The 14,994-nt window shown below is 46.3% G+C and overlaps 1 protein-coding gene across 4 annotated transcripts in view; it reads left to right on the top strand.

Moving 5' to 3' along the window:
- LOC112217189 (sodium-coupled neutral amino acid transporter 3) overlaps positions 1-14,994 on the top strand; it is a 67,777-nt gene that overhangs the window by 32,937 nt on the left and 19,846 nt on the right. For all 4 annotated transcript variants that reach the window (XM_024377475.2, XM_042297224.1, XM_042297233.1 and 1 more), the window contains 3 exons: positions 4,807-4,880; positions 5,165-5,257; positions 7,294-7,375. In XM_024377475.2, the coding sequence (XP_024233243.1) occupies positions 4,807-4,880; positions 5,165-5,257; positions 7,294-7,375 (249 nt within the window). The remainder of the gene's footprint in view (positions 1-4,806; positions 4,881-5,164; positions 5,258-7,293; positions 7,376-14,994) is intronic.

The following is a 14,994-nucleotide window of genomic DNA, read 5'->3' as shown; positions in this document are numbered from 1 at the left end:
AATCCAATACAACACATTACTGAGTACCACTCATATTTTCAAGCATAGCTGCATCATGTTATGGGTATGCTTTGTAATCATCGAACTAGGGTGTTTTTCGGGATAACAAAGAAACAGAATTGTTTTATTTTATTTAACCTTTATTTAAATAGGTAAGTATTTAAAATGACAGCCTACCAAAAGTCAAAAGGCCTCCTGCAGGTACGGGGGCTGGGATTTAAAAAAAAATATAGGACAAAATATAGGACAAAACACACATCACAACAAGAGAGACACCACAACACTACATAAAGAGAGACGTATGACAACAATATAGCATGGTAGCAACACAACATGACAACAACATGGTAGCGACACAACATGGCAGCAGCACAACATGGTAGCAACACAAAACATGGAACAAACATTATTGGGCACAGACAAGAGCACAAAGGGCAAGAAGGTAGAGACAACAATACATCATTACAGCCGATCTATAAATTACGTCTCCGTAGTCTAGCATGGCTAGAATGTTCATCTGAATCAGGGTTAATTTGGCAGCTGGGGTAAAAGAGGAGCAATTACGATAGAGGAAATCAAGTCTAGATTGAACCTTAGCATGCAGCTTTGATATGTGCTGAGAGAAGGGCAGTGTACCATCTAGCTATACTCCCAACTACTTGTATGAGTTTACTACCTCAAGCTCTAAACCCTCAGAGGTAGTAATCACACCGGTGGGGAGCGGGGCATTCTTCTTACCAAACCACATGACCTTTTTTTGGAGGTGTTCAGAACAAGGTTAAGGGCAGACAAAGCTTGTTGGACACTAAGAAAGCTTTGTTGGAGAGTGTTTAACACAAAATCTGGGAAGGGGCCAGCTGAGTATAAGACTGCATATCATCTGCATATAAATGAATGAGAGAGCTTCTTACGGCTTGAGCTATGTTGTTGATGTAAGTTGAGAAGTTGAGAGCGTGGGGCCTAGGATTGAGCCTTGGGGTACTCCCTTGGTGACAGGCAGTGGCTGAGACAGCAGATGGAGCTAAACACAGGCAAAATCCTGGTGGAAAACCTGGTTCAGTCTGCTTTCCACTCGACACTGGGAGATGAATTCACCTTTCAGCAGGACAATAACCTAAAACACAAGTCCAAATCTACACTGGAGTTGCTTACCAAGAAAACAGTGAATGTTCCTAAGTGGCCTGGTTACAGTTTTGACGTAAATCTGCTTGAAATTCTATGGCAAGACATGAAAGGCTGTCTAGCAATGATCAACATTTGGCAGAGCTTGAAGAATTTTGAAAAGAATAATGGGCAAATGTTGCACAATCCAGGTGTGGAAAGCTCTTAGAGGCTCACTCAGAAAGACTCACAGCTGTAATCGCTGCCAAAGGTGGTTCCAGCATGTATCGATTGACTCAGGGGTTTGAAAATTATCGAATCAAGATATATTAGAGTTTTATTTATTTATTTATTTACTAATGTTAGAATTTTTCTTTCACTTTCACTTAGATCGTTGACAAAACATGACATTAAAATCAATTTTAATCCCACTTTGTAACACAACAAATTGTGTAAAATGTCAAGGGGTGTAAACACTTTCCGAAGGCACAGAAACCAAATAGCTACCCAGACTATCTGCATTGACCCTTTTTGCACAAACCTTCTTGACTCATCACATATGCTGCAGCTACTGTTTATCTATCCTGTTGCCTAGTCACTTTATTCCTACTTATATGTACATGTCTACCTCATTGTGTATTTATTATTAATTGAATTATTATGTGATATTACCTTTCTCTAATTTCTATATTTTCTTTCTACAGTGATGGGAAGGGCCCATAAGTAAGCTTTTCACTGTCAGTCTTCACCTGTTCTTTACGTGACAAATAACATTTGATTTGATACATTGGCTCTCCGTTGAATCTATAAGAACGCTAAAGCTTCATCAGGGATTTAACGTACCGTCTTGACACTTACATCACAATAAAAAGAAAAAAGACAACTTAATTTTGATGTGTGTTCATTTTTTGTGGAATTTAAAAAAGTCATAATTTAATACAGTTTACAAATTAGATGCGCTGAAATGAAAGCCAGTTCCAAAAATCTACACTCAGATTATAGTGATAGTATGTCCGATCTCACAAACACTGTAACCTATGTATAGATAGGTGTAGTCTAGAGCCAAGCATGTACATTTTTTATCCACGGGTATCCTGCTATTGACACACTTGTTGAATTATACAAGAGACTGTGATAACAACAGTAATTCATTAGGGATTCTATACAACGCAGGTGAGTGCAGGTAGAGCAAGTGTTTGGTGGTTGCAGCCCTGTTCCTCCCATTTATGTTAATTTATCCATATATGCAAATACAACACATGTATTTATGCAAATTAGGCACCTGTTTTAAAAAAGACCCCTTTTCTCCCCAATTTTTTGATATCCAATTTGTAGTTACGGTATTGTCCCATCGCTGCAACTCCCGTACGGACTCGGGAGAGGCGAAGGTCGAGAGCCATGCGTCCTCCAAAACACGACCCTGCCAAGCCGCACTGCTTCTTGACACACTGCTCGCTTAACCCGGAGGTCAGTGTGCATACACCTGGCCTGGCACAAGGAGTCGCTACAGTGCGATGGAAGAAGGACATTCCGGCCGGCCACACCCTCCCCTAACCAGGATGATGCTGGGCCAATTGTGTGTCGCCTCATGTGTCTCCTGGTCGCAACGCAGCCTGGGATCAAACCCGGGTCTGTAGGGATGCCTCAATCACTGCGATGGAGTGCTTTAGACCGCTGCGCAACTCGAGAGGCCCTATACTTTTCTTTATTTTAACACAAAATATATATATTACATTTCAAATATATATTTTTTTAAACCTTTTAACAATTTTGATGACCTTTGCTAATTAAACCTTAAAGCAGCATGGTGAGCCGGAGACAGTAGTGTTTTTATACTCTTTGAACGTTACTGTTTTCTTGTGTTTTTTTAATGGAAAGTTTTCATAAATAAAACCATGAAGAAACTTGCAGAAAACATTATGCTGAAGTAGTGAAATTCCTGCAGCACAACATAGAATTTAAATAGAATCATGAGGAAACCTGTAGGAAATGTTACGCTGATGCATTGACATTCCCACAGAAGTATGTTGTTTCTTAACGTTCTGTGAACAATTTCAGAACATTACTTTAAATAGAACCATGAAGAAACCTGTAGGAAACGTTATGCTGAAGTATTGAATTTCCCACCGGAGAACTATTTTGTCAAGTTCCTTAAATGTGCTGAGAATGTTCCTAAGCCAAGCAACTATCCCACATCATTCCCAGAATGTTGTGGGAAGGTTGCATGCAAAATAACCATAGGACAACCACGCTCTCACCAAGCTCTAAGAAACATATGGTTCTCAGAACATTACGTGCTAGCTGAGTATACTTTAACTGAATGTTTTACAGTGAGGACAGGGGTGAGGTTAGGACACATGGCAGTAGTACCTCATCATGAGAGCTATATCATTAATAAGGTGGCATTGCAGAGCTACCTCACCACCCACAGTCAGACACATCACATGCCAGAGCTATACCACGACTTGCATTGGCCCTTTCTGGACCCGTAGAAGTGGTCTAACATTTCAGATCATAGTTGGAACTCACAGAAGTCTCAGCCGAGCGCTGGCATGGGCTCTGGCACTGGCCCTTCCAGGAATGCAGTGGGGGAGAGTTGAGTTGAGCTGAACAGCACACAGAGCGTCTGTCTGTCTGTCTGTCTGTCTGCCTAACCGTCTATCTGCTTGCCTGCCTGCCTGTCTGCCTGCCTGCCTGCCTGCCTGTCTGCCTGTCTGTCTGTCTGTCTGTCTGTCTGTCTGTCTGTCTGTCTGTCTGTCTGTCTGTCTGTCTGTCTGTCTGTCTGTCTGTCTGTCTGTCTGTCTGTCTGTCTGTCTGTCTGTCTGTCTGTCTGTCTGTCTATCTGCTTGCCTGCCTGTCGGTCCCACTGTTCCCACCACTGCACCGTCTGACTTCTCCTCCACCACAAATCAGCCTGTACTGCATTCTTACACCACGCCGCCCCAGACACAGAACCATGTGAAACGGCGCAGAGTTGATGTCGAGGTGAAAGACGTGCTTGGCCTCTCCGAAGCAAGCTCAACTCCAGTTGCCAAGAGTAACAATTCGAGAGAAATTCGATAGAGAGTAAACAATTTGGAGTATGAGGGGAGGAGGAGATGCTCTGGGAAGTGAACAGAACGATCAGGTTTCTGTGTTCCGTCCGTCCAGATTGGTCTGTTTGACCAGATGTTGGCCGCTGGGGTCTGGAGCAGTATTTTGGGAGATGTTGGAACAGAGAATCTTGTACTTTTTGTTAACTCTGTGGTTTCTCTTCAGCTCGCCAATGTCAACATTATCTTGTAAATATTTTCCCCTTTAAATAGCACCCTTAATGTCCTTGTGGTTATTTCTAGTGGTGGGGGAATGGGGGAGATATTTGTAGATAATGCTTTGTTAGGCTGAAGCTCTGTATGAGGCTAACCCTGGGTGAACCTAAGTCAGTCAGTTGCTTATTATGAATGCCCTCCATAACCCAAGACCCCATAACCCAACACCCAGCTGTACATCCAGCTGAATCAATGGTTTACATGGAGGAATGTCATCTATATTGCCATGGATTAGACAGCTGTTACTGTCATACTGCACCAGAACGTACTGCAGGCTGGTCATCAAGTTCAATAAGGATGTGGATGATGATGATGAAGATAATGATGATTATTATGACAATGATGGTGTTGATGATGAAGATGGCGATGATGATGCTCTCTCCTCTCTCCTCTGCAGGGTGCTCCTGACGGTAGTGGCTGTCCTCTCATCTTACTCCATCCACTTGCTACTCAAGTCCTCTGGCATTGTGGGTATGTAATCTTCAGACCATGAGCAAAACATTATTAGAGACCATACAGAGCATACAGTCAACCCCTACAGGCCATGTCAGGAAGACTAATGTCATGATAAAATCCCACAGCCTTACAGGTTGCCTCTTCTCTTTAGCATGTTTTTAATTACACTAATCACTTTGAATTCAAAGCCCCCTCTCGAGTGCCCTACATTCTACTATGCTTTAATAGCATGGCTTTTCTGCATGCTCTATGCAGCAGTACAGTACTCTATGTTAATGTGCTTGGTGACTGTGACTTAGGTATCCGGGCGTATGAGCAGCTGGGCCAAAGGGCGTTTGGAACGCCAGGCAAGATGGCCGCCGGTATCGCCATCACACTGCAAAACATCGGAGGTAAGGGCTCAGACACACACACACATACATACAGTTGAAGTTGGAAGTTTACATACACCTTAGCCAAATACATTGAAACTCAGTTTTTCACAATTCCTGACATTTAATCCTAGTAACAATTCCCCATCAAAACTTGACCCATCATTTATTTATTTTTTAAACTTTTATTTAATTAGGCAAGTCAGTTAAGAATCAATTCTTATTTTCAATGATGGCCTAAGAACAGTGTGTTAACTGCCTTGTTCAGGGGCAGAACAACAGATTTTGTACCTTGTCAGCTCTGGGATTCGATCTTGCAACCTTTTGTTTACTAGTCCAATGCTCTAGCCACTAGGCTACACTGCCACCCCTGCTCTACTGATTTAATATCTGCTTTTTTTCATGTACATTGATTGATTACATACATTTTTCTTAACTTATCCAATCAGATAGTCAGATGTATTGCTCCTGTTACTGAAATGGTTGTTCCAGTTTAAATGGTTTAGGTAGTCTCCTTTATCAATGCTCCTAACCCTGACAGTCATTGTGAATGCAGGTTGCAGGTGAATAAAATGTTAATCTGTTGGATGTCCTTAGTGTGGTTGGATTCCAATAGGAATTACACATAATTTTGCCATCCAGCATAATGTGACTTGCAGGCCTGATGTGGCCTGTAAACCAGGAGGTTCCTAACACCACTGGGTTAGGGTAAAACTTGGCTGTCAAAGTAAGGCCTTATGATATACTGTATGTCAAGTATTGTCATAAACAGTTTAATTTTAATAATAACATTCACCTACAGTAAGAACTCACTTGGTGAAGTCCACAGGACTGAAAATGAATGAATTCAACAACCATGTCTCTGTCACTAACAAATGCAGTCATGCGTGGTAACTACAAGGCACACAGAGGGAAGACATGTCATAAAGAGGACACGGCCAGCCAGCCAGCCTATAACGTAAACTCCGACAGTAATATCTTCAAATGTATAAATTTGAGTATAACCAAATTGTGTGCACTCATGACTACTGATTTCAATTACATTTTCAGCCAACCTACAAGCAAATACTTTTACTTTTACAAACCAGCCTACTCTTAGCACTGCATTAGTCAACTAGTGGCTATCAACACTTAGCTGCCTAATTTACAGCTTTAATAGCGAATTGAGCCACATTAAAGTAAACTAAAGTTTTGGAATTACATAACACCATCTAACCAGTTAGCTATCAAAGAATGTTAGCCAATTAGCTAGCCTAGCCAACCAGCATGGTCGGCATAAGTAGCAAGCAAGAAAAACACGCCAGTAGAAAGAGAGCAGAGACTTACAGATTGGGGCCCATCCAATGGTAAAAGAGTGGAGGCTGAGTTAATAAAGTGAAAGCCAGGGAGAGAGGTGCTTCAGGGGGAGAGGCCATAGCTATAGCTAGCTGGCGAGCAAGCAGGGGGAAGCGGGAGCACCGGGCCGAAGGAGATCCAATAGTGATATTGCGAGGGAAATCCAAAATAGATTCCAGAGTTAATAATCCAGAAGCAGCAGATGGCACAGAGGACGAATGGAACAGTCAACAAACCAGCGATCAGAATAAGGCTCCAGGCAGGTAGAGTTGAATACACAGCAGCACAATTCAGACTCAGAGTTGCAAAACTCTACTTCACAGAGAACAGGCCGAAAAGTTGACCAAACAACACTGCCAATACTTGACCATGAACTAGCTAGCGAGCTGGCATACAAACTCAGTAGCACAGAGTAGGTTCTCTGATTGACGTTGACAATAGTCCATGTAGGGTAATTCCAAAAGACATCCAAAAATAAGTTAATAAATATAAAATAAAAACATAACTATTTTTGTAGTTATAGGTAACTAGATCGCGACTACAACTAAGGTTTGATTATGTGTCTGGGTGTGTGTGTGCGTGCCTGCATGCTTGTATGTATGTATACTGTGTGTGTATACTGCGTGTGTATAAGTGTTAGTGTGTGTGTGTCCATGTATGTATACAGTGTATGTGTGTGATCCTATCACTAAAAGCTGTGTCTTTGTGTGTCACTCCCACAGCCATGTCCAGTTACCTGTACATCGTGAAGTATGAGTTCCCTCTGGTCATCCAGGCCTTCCTGGGGGTTGACAATCCATCAGGGTGAGTAACATACTGCATGTTATTTACTTATAACACATATTTCAAAGGTAACATACACTCCGTTAGCAAGGGTTTTCCACTAGATGTTGGAACATTGCTACGGCGACTTGCTTCCATTCAGCCACAAGAGCATTAGTGAGGTCAGGCACCGATGTTGGGCGATTAGGCCTGGCATGCAGTCGGTGATCCAATTCATCCTGAAAGTCTTCGATGAGTTTGAGGTCAGGGCTCTGTGCAGGCCAGTCAAGTTCTTCCACACCGATCTCGACAAACCATTTCTGCATGGATCTTGTTTTGTGCACGGGGGTATTGTCATGCTGAAACAGGAAAGGACCTTCCCCAAACTGTCACAAAGTTGGAAGCACAGAATCGTCTAGAATGTCATTGTATGCTGTAGCGTTAAGATTTCCCTTCACTGGAACAAAGAGGCCTAGCCCGAACCTGAACCATGAAAACAGCCCCAAACCATTATTCCTCCTCCACCAAACTATATAGTTGGCGTTATGCATTCGGGCAGATAAAGTTTTCCTGGCATCCGCAAAACCCAGATTTGTCCGTCAGACTGACAGATGGTGAAGCATGATTCATCACTCCAGAGAACGCATTTCCATTGCTCCGGAGTTCAATAGCAGCGAGCTTTATACCACTCCAGCCAATGCTTGACAGTAACCCGTGACAGTAACCCCCCCCCCCCCTGACGCGCTCCAGCAGCGCGCCGACACCGGCCTCGGGAAGACCCGAAGGATGAGGTGCAGGGCGATCCAGACGAAGACGGTGGAACTCCTGCAGTATTGAAGGGTCCAACACGTCCTCGACCGGAACCCAGAACCTTTCCGAAGGAGCGTACCCCTTCCACTCCACGAGATACTAAAGGCCCTTCGCCCGACGACTCGAATCCAGTATGGAGCGAATGGAGTATGCCGGGGCCCCCTCGATGTCCAGAGGGGGTGGAGGAACCTCCCGCACCTCAGACTCCTGGAGCGGGCCAGCCACCACCGGCCTGAGGAGAGACAAATGGAACGATGGGTTAATACGGTAATCTGGAGGAAGCTCTAACATATAACAAACCTTGTTCACTCTCCTCAGGACTTTAAATGGCCACACAAACCACGTACCCAGCTTCCGGCAGGGCAGGTGGAGGGGCAGGTTTCGGGTCGAGAGCCAGACCGGTGACGGTCTGCATTCTCTTTCTGGCGCAGCATGCTGAAGGTGAACACAGGCAGCTTCCCATGTCTCCTCCGTGCGCATGAACCATTCGTCCAGCACATCCTGGTTTACTCTCTCCACCTGCCCATTACTCTCAGGGTTTCACCCTGAAGTAAGGCTGATCGAGACGCCCAGACGTTTAATGAATTCCTTCCAGACCCTAGACGTGAACTGGGGACCTCGATCAGACACTATATCCTTAGGCACTCCGTAGTGCCGGAAGACGTGCGTAAACAAGGCCTCCGCAGTCTGTAGGGCCATAGGGCGACCAGGCAGAGGGAGGAGATGACAGGACTTAGAGAACCGATCCACAGCAACCAGGATCGCGGTGTTACCCTGTGAGGGGGGAAGATCGGTAAGAATATCCACCGACAGGTGCGACCAAGGCCGTTGTGGAACGGGTAAGGGGTGTAGCTTCCCTCTGGGCAGGTGCCTAGGAGCCTTACACTGGGCGCACACCAGGCAGGAGGAAACATAAACCCTCACGTCCTTAGCCAAGGTAGGCCACCAGTCCCTCCCGCTCATACAGCGCACTGTCCGACCGATCCCATGATGACCAGAGGAGGGTGACGTGTGGGCCCAATAGATCAACCGGTCAAGAACAGCAGATGGGACGTACAGAGGACCAGCAGGACACTGGACTGGGTTTCTGCACGTAACACCTACTCAATGTCCGCGTCCAGCTCCCACACTACCAGTGCCACCAGACAGGAGGTGGGGAGTATGGGAGTGGGATCCATGGGCCGCTCCTCTGTGTCATACAGCCAGGACAATGCGTCTGCCTTCACGTTCTGGGAGCCTGGTCTATAGGAAAGGGTGAACACAAAACGGGTGAAAAACATGGCCCACCTTGCCTGGTGAGTGTTCAGTCTCCTCACCGCCTGGATGTACTCCAGATTGCGGTGGTCAGTACAGATGAGAAAGGGGTGTTTAGCCCCTTCAAGCCAATGTCTCCACGCCTTCAAGGCCTTGACGACAGCCATCAGCTCCCGGTCCCCCATATCATAGTTTCGCTCCGCCGGGCTGAGCTTCCTCGAGAAGAAGGCACAGGGGCGGAGCTTCGGTGGCGTACCCGAGCGCTGAGAGAGCACAGCTCCTATCCCAGCCTCGGACGCGTCCACCTCCACTATGAACGCCAAAGAGGTATCCGGATGGGCCAGCACGGGAACCGAGGTAAACAGAGACCTCAGGTTACTAAAAGCCCTGTCCATCTCAACTGACCACTGCAAATGTACCGGGCCCCCCTTCAGCAATGAGGTAATGGGAGCCGCTACCTGACCAAAACCCCAGATAAACCTCCGGTAGTGGTTTGCAAACCCTAAGAACCGCTGCACCTCCTTTGCCGTGGTGGGAGTCGGCCAATTATGCATGGCTGAAATGCGGTCATTCTCCATCTCCACCCTTGAGGTGGAAATGCGATACCCTAGGAAGGAGACGGACTGCTGGAAGAACAGGTATTTCTCAGCCTTGACATACAGGCCATGCTCCAACAGGCGACCAAGCACCCTATGCACCAGGGACACATGCTCGGCGCGTGTAGGGGAGTATTTCAGAATGTCATCAATATACAGCACTACACCCTGCCATTGAAGGTCCCTGAAAATCTTGTCTACAAAGGCTTGGGAGACTGATGGAGCATTCATCAACCCTTATGGCATGACGAGGTACTCATAGTGCCCTGAGGTGGTACTGAAAGCTGTCTTCCACTCGTCTACCTCCCAGATACGCACCAGGTTGTAAGCACTCCTGAGATCTAGTTTGGTGAAGAAGCGCACCCCGTGCATTGACTCAATCGCTGTGGCTTTGAGTGGAAGTGGGTAACTATACCTCACCGTGATCTGGTTCAGACCCTGATAGTCAATACACTGACGCAGACCTCCCTCCTTCTTCTTCACAAAAAATAAACTTGAGGAGGCAGGTGAAGTGGAGGACAAAATGTACCCCTGACGCAGGGATTCAGAGACATATGTTTCCATAGCCGCCATCTCCGCCTGTGAGAGGGGATACACGTGACTCCTGGGAAGTGCAGCGTCTACCAGGAGATTTATCGCACAATCGCCCCGTCGATGGGGTGCTAATTGAGTCGCCTTCTTTTTGGAGAAGGCGAGAGACAAATAGGCATATTCAGGGGGAATGCGCACGGTGGAGACCTGGTCTGGACTTTCCGCCGTAGTAGCACCAACGGAAACCCCTAAACACCTCCCAGAGCACTCTTGCGACTACCCCGTGAGAGCCCTCTGTGGCCAAGAAACAGTGGGGTCATGACAAGCTAACCAGGGTAGGCCTAGCACAACGGGACACGCAGGAGAGTCAATAAGGAAGAGTCTATTTCTCTCTTTGTGCCCTGAGGTGCTGCGTCACCATGCCCAGAGGAGCGGTGGCCTCCCTAATCAACCCTGACCCTAATGTTTGCCTATCTAAGGTGTGAACGGGGAACTTGCACAGCCACGGGAACAATGGGGATCCCTAAACTATGGGCGAACGATCTATCTATAAAATTCCCAGCCGCGCCTGAATCGACAAGCTCCTTATGCTGGGAATGCAGGGAAAATTCAGGATAAGTGACATACACAAACATATGTGCAACAGAGGGCTCTGGGTGAGAATGGTGCCGGCTAACCTGGGGTGATGCCAGGGCGCCCTGCCTGCTGCCTCGATACCCAGAGGAACCCACCCGGCACCGACCGGCAGTGTGACCTCTGCGGTCACAGATGGTGCACGAGCTGGAGCCCCCTCTGTTCTCCCTGCGCACCGCCCCTCCCAGCTCCATGGGTTTCGGAGAGGGGGTGCTGGAGGATGGAACCAACAGACCCCGATCTGCACGTCCACTGGTTTCTAGCAGGTCCACCAGCTGGTCGAACGTGAGGGTGATGTCTCTGCAGGCCAACTCCCGATAGACGTCCTCACGCAGACTGCAGTGTTAATGGTGTATCAGTGGTGTATCAATGGTGTATCAGGAGAAGGAGGGGTGCCTAGTGGAGAACCCGATTGTGCTGGTGGAAGCGCTGGGAGAACTCCCTGTCTCTCCCAGCGGTCCATTGTCTGGACAACTCGGTCCATGGCGGTGCCAAGATGGTGGAGCATTGCTGCGTGCTCCCGGATGCACGCCTCCACCCCTATACCCGGGGTACCTGCTCCTGCTGACTCCATAAGTGAGGTCCCGAATTCTGTAGGGGGTGTGTACTGGCGGCAGAGAAGTCAGGCACAGGAGCTCAAAAACAGATTTACAGTGCAGTTTAATAAACAAAACCACCTTAAGCAGAACAAATAAATCAATGGGTAAACAAAAACCTGTTATACACCAGCACCAACACAAGCACTACAATCAACAATTCCGGACAAGGACATGGGGGGGAACAGAGGGTTAAATACAAAACATGTAATGATAGAATTGAAACCAGGTGTGTGGGATGACAAAACAAATGGAAAATTAAAGGTTGATCGGCGATGGCTAGAAGACCGGTGACGTTGACTGCCGAACGCCGCCCGAACAAGGAGAGCGACCGACTTCGGCGGAAGTCGTGACAGGAAACCCATTTCATGAAGCTCCAGACGAACAATTATTGTGCTGACGTTGCTTCCAGACAGTTTGGAACTTGGTAGCGAGTGGACAGAACAGACGATTTTTACGCGCTACGCGCTTCAGCACTCAGTGGTCCTGTTCTGTTAGCTTGTGTGGCATACCACTTCCCGGCTCAGCCATTGTTGTTCCTAGGCGTTTCCACTTCACAATGACAGCACTTAAAGTTGAACAGGGCAGCTCTAGCAGGGCAGAAATTTGACTAACTAGCTTGTTGGAAAGGTGCCACGTTGAAAGTCACTGAGCTCTTCAGTAAGGCCATTCTACTGTCAATGTTTGTCTATGGAGATTGCATGGCTGTGTGCTAAATTTTATACACCTGTCAGCAATGGGTGTGGCTGCAATAGCCGAATCCGCTAATTTGAAGGGGTGTCCACATACTTTTGTATATATAGTGTGGATTTGAAGGCCACTGTTTTGAAACAGTTCTGAATGTATCCGGCAGGCAGTGAGAGGTGACTAGCTGTGTTTTCATCCAGTTGGATGGAAGGACATTAAAGTTCAGCAGAAGGAGATATGAACCAACAGCATGTGAATTCTTCCAGTGATCCTGAGTCAGTGTTAAACCACCAAAGAAGAATAAACCTCCTCTCATGTTGAGCCAATCTAATTATGTGGTGCCAACTGGCACTGGGAGGCCTGCAGCCATTCGTGTCACCATGCCAAGCAGCTGGCCTGAGAACAGCTGTTTGTGAGACTGACCCTGGGAGAAGAGGGCAGCGCGGCCACGCTGATACAGACACACATCATTACAGAGCCGTGCGCCATGGATGAAATGTAAACCAGAGGATAACACTATGTAGACTAGAGCAGGTGGCCTGATAGTACAGAGACAGTTGCTATTGCTCTGGAAGAGGCTGAGGAGCATTTTGCTGTTTGGTATGTGATGCCTGCCTGGCTTGTTATGGCCAGCTGTCAGTGTGTTTATGATGCCGACTGAACTGAATGATGTCCAGGAGGTGTTTTAAAGCTACACAGAACATCTTATCTTCTCTGTCTGAACGACATAGTGTGAGTTGTCCAGAGAACGCTCCATAGATAAATCACCACCCAAGGGGTGGTTGTGTATGTGTGTGCGCGTGCATGTGTGTGTGTGCATGTGTGTATTAACAGCCAGGCTATCAGATATCTGCTGTTTGTCTGGAGTGTTGATTTGTGGATTGAGGGTTTGTTTGTGTGAGTATGTTGTTGTTGATATTTGTGTCTGAATCTGCGTGGTGTGTTTGCGCATGCGTGAGTGTGTGTTTGTGTCCTCTGTGGTTCGGAAGGTCAGTCCTCTCTGCCGCTCTCTATGATGATGTGTGACTGTGTCACAGGGCCAGATGGTTGGCTGGGGTGTAGGTGGGGCAGCTCTAGTGAGCACACTGAAGGAACAATAAATGGACAACTCTCACAGGTTACAACTCTAGAATACAGATGCTGTATTTCTCTGTCATAGAGAACACAAATTGAACCTCCAAAAATCTCAATTCCTCAGACCCCTTGACTTTTCCCACATTTTGTTACTTTACAGCCTTATTCTAAAATTGATTCAAATGTTTTTTTCCCTCATCAATCTACACACAATACCCAATAATGACAATAACAGGTTTTTAGAGATTTTTGCAAGTTTATTTTAAAACCAAAACTAAAATATCACATTTACATAACTATTCAGACCCTTCACTCAGTACTTTGTTGAAGCATCTTTGGCAGCGATTACAGCCTTGAGTCTTAGGTATGATGCAACAAGCTTGATACACCTGTATTTGGGGAGTTTCTCCCATTCTTCTCTGCAGCTTCTCTCAAGCTCTGTCAGTTTGGATGGGGTGCGTCACTGCACAGCTATTTTCAGGTCTCTCTAGAGATGTTCGATCGGGTTCAAGCCTGGACTCTGGAGTGCTCTGGAGCAGGTTTTCATCAAGGATCTCTCTGTACTTTTCTCTGTTCATCTTTCCCTTGATCCTGACTAGTCTTCCAGTCCCTGCCACTGGAAAACATCCCCACAGCATGATACTGCCACCACCATGATTTAACATAGGGATGGTATTGGCCAGGTGATGAATGCTGGGCATTCAGGCCAAAGAGTTCAATCTTGGTTTCATCAGACCAGAGAATATTTTCTCTCATGGTCTGACAGTCCTTTAGTCCTTTGCAGTCCTCAGTCCTTTGCCTTTTGGCAATCTCTAAGCGGGCTATCATGTGCCTTTTACTGAGGAGTGGCTTCTGTCTGGTCACTCTACCAGAGATGGTTGTCCATCTGGAATGTTCTCCCATCTCCACAGAGGAACTCTGGAGCTCTGTCAGAGTGACCATCAGGTTCTTGATCACCTCCCTGACCAAGGGCCTTCTTCCCCGATTGCTCAGTTTGGCTGGGCGTTTCAGAATGATGAAGGCCACTGTGTTCTTGGGGATCTTCAATGTTGCAGAAATGTTTTGGTACCCTTCCCCAGATCTGTGCCTCAACACTATCCTTTCTTGGAGGTCTATGGACCATTCCTTCAACCTCATGGTTTGGTTTTTGCTCTGACATGCACTGTCTACTGTGGGACCTTATAAAGACACGTGTGTGCCTTTCCAAATCATGTCCAATCAATTGAATTTACCACAGGTGGACTCCAATCAAGTTGTAGAAGCATCAATGGAAACAGGATGAACCTGAATTCAATTTAGAGTCGCATAGCAAAGGGTCTAAATACTTATGATAATAAGGTATTTCTGGTTTTGTTTTTAATACATTTGCTAACATTTCTAAAAACCTGTTGTCACTTTGTCATTATAGTGTATTGTGTGTAGATTGATGAGGAAAAAAAGTTATTTAATCTATTTTAGAACAAGGCTTTAACGTAATAAA

This window comes from Oncorhynchus tshawytscha, linkage group LG02, assembly GCF_018296145.1.
Source record: "Oncorhynchus tshawytscha isolate Ot180627B linkage group LG02, Otsh_v2.0, whole genome shotgun sequence".
Taxonomy (NCBI): Eukaryota; Metazoa; Chordata; class Actinopteri; order Salmoniformes; family Salmonidae; genus Oncorhynchus; species Oncorhynchus tshawytscha.
The sequence above is the reverse complement of the archived record's forward strand: the minus strand, read 5'-3'. Positions and strand labels throughout refer to the sequence as shown.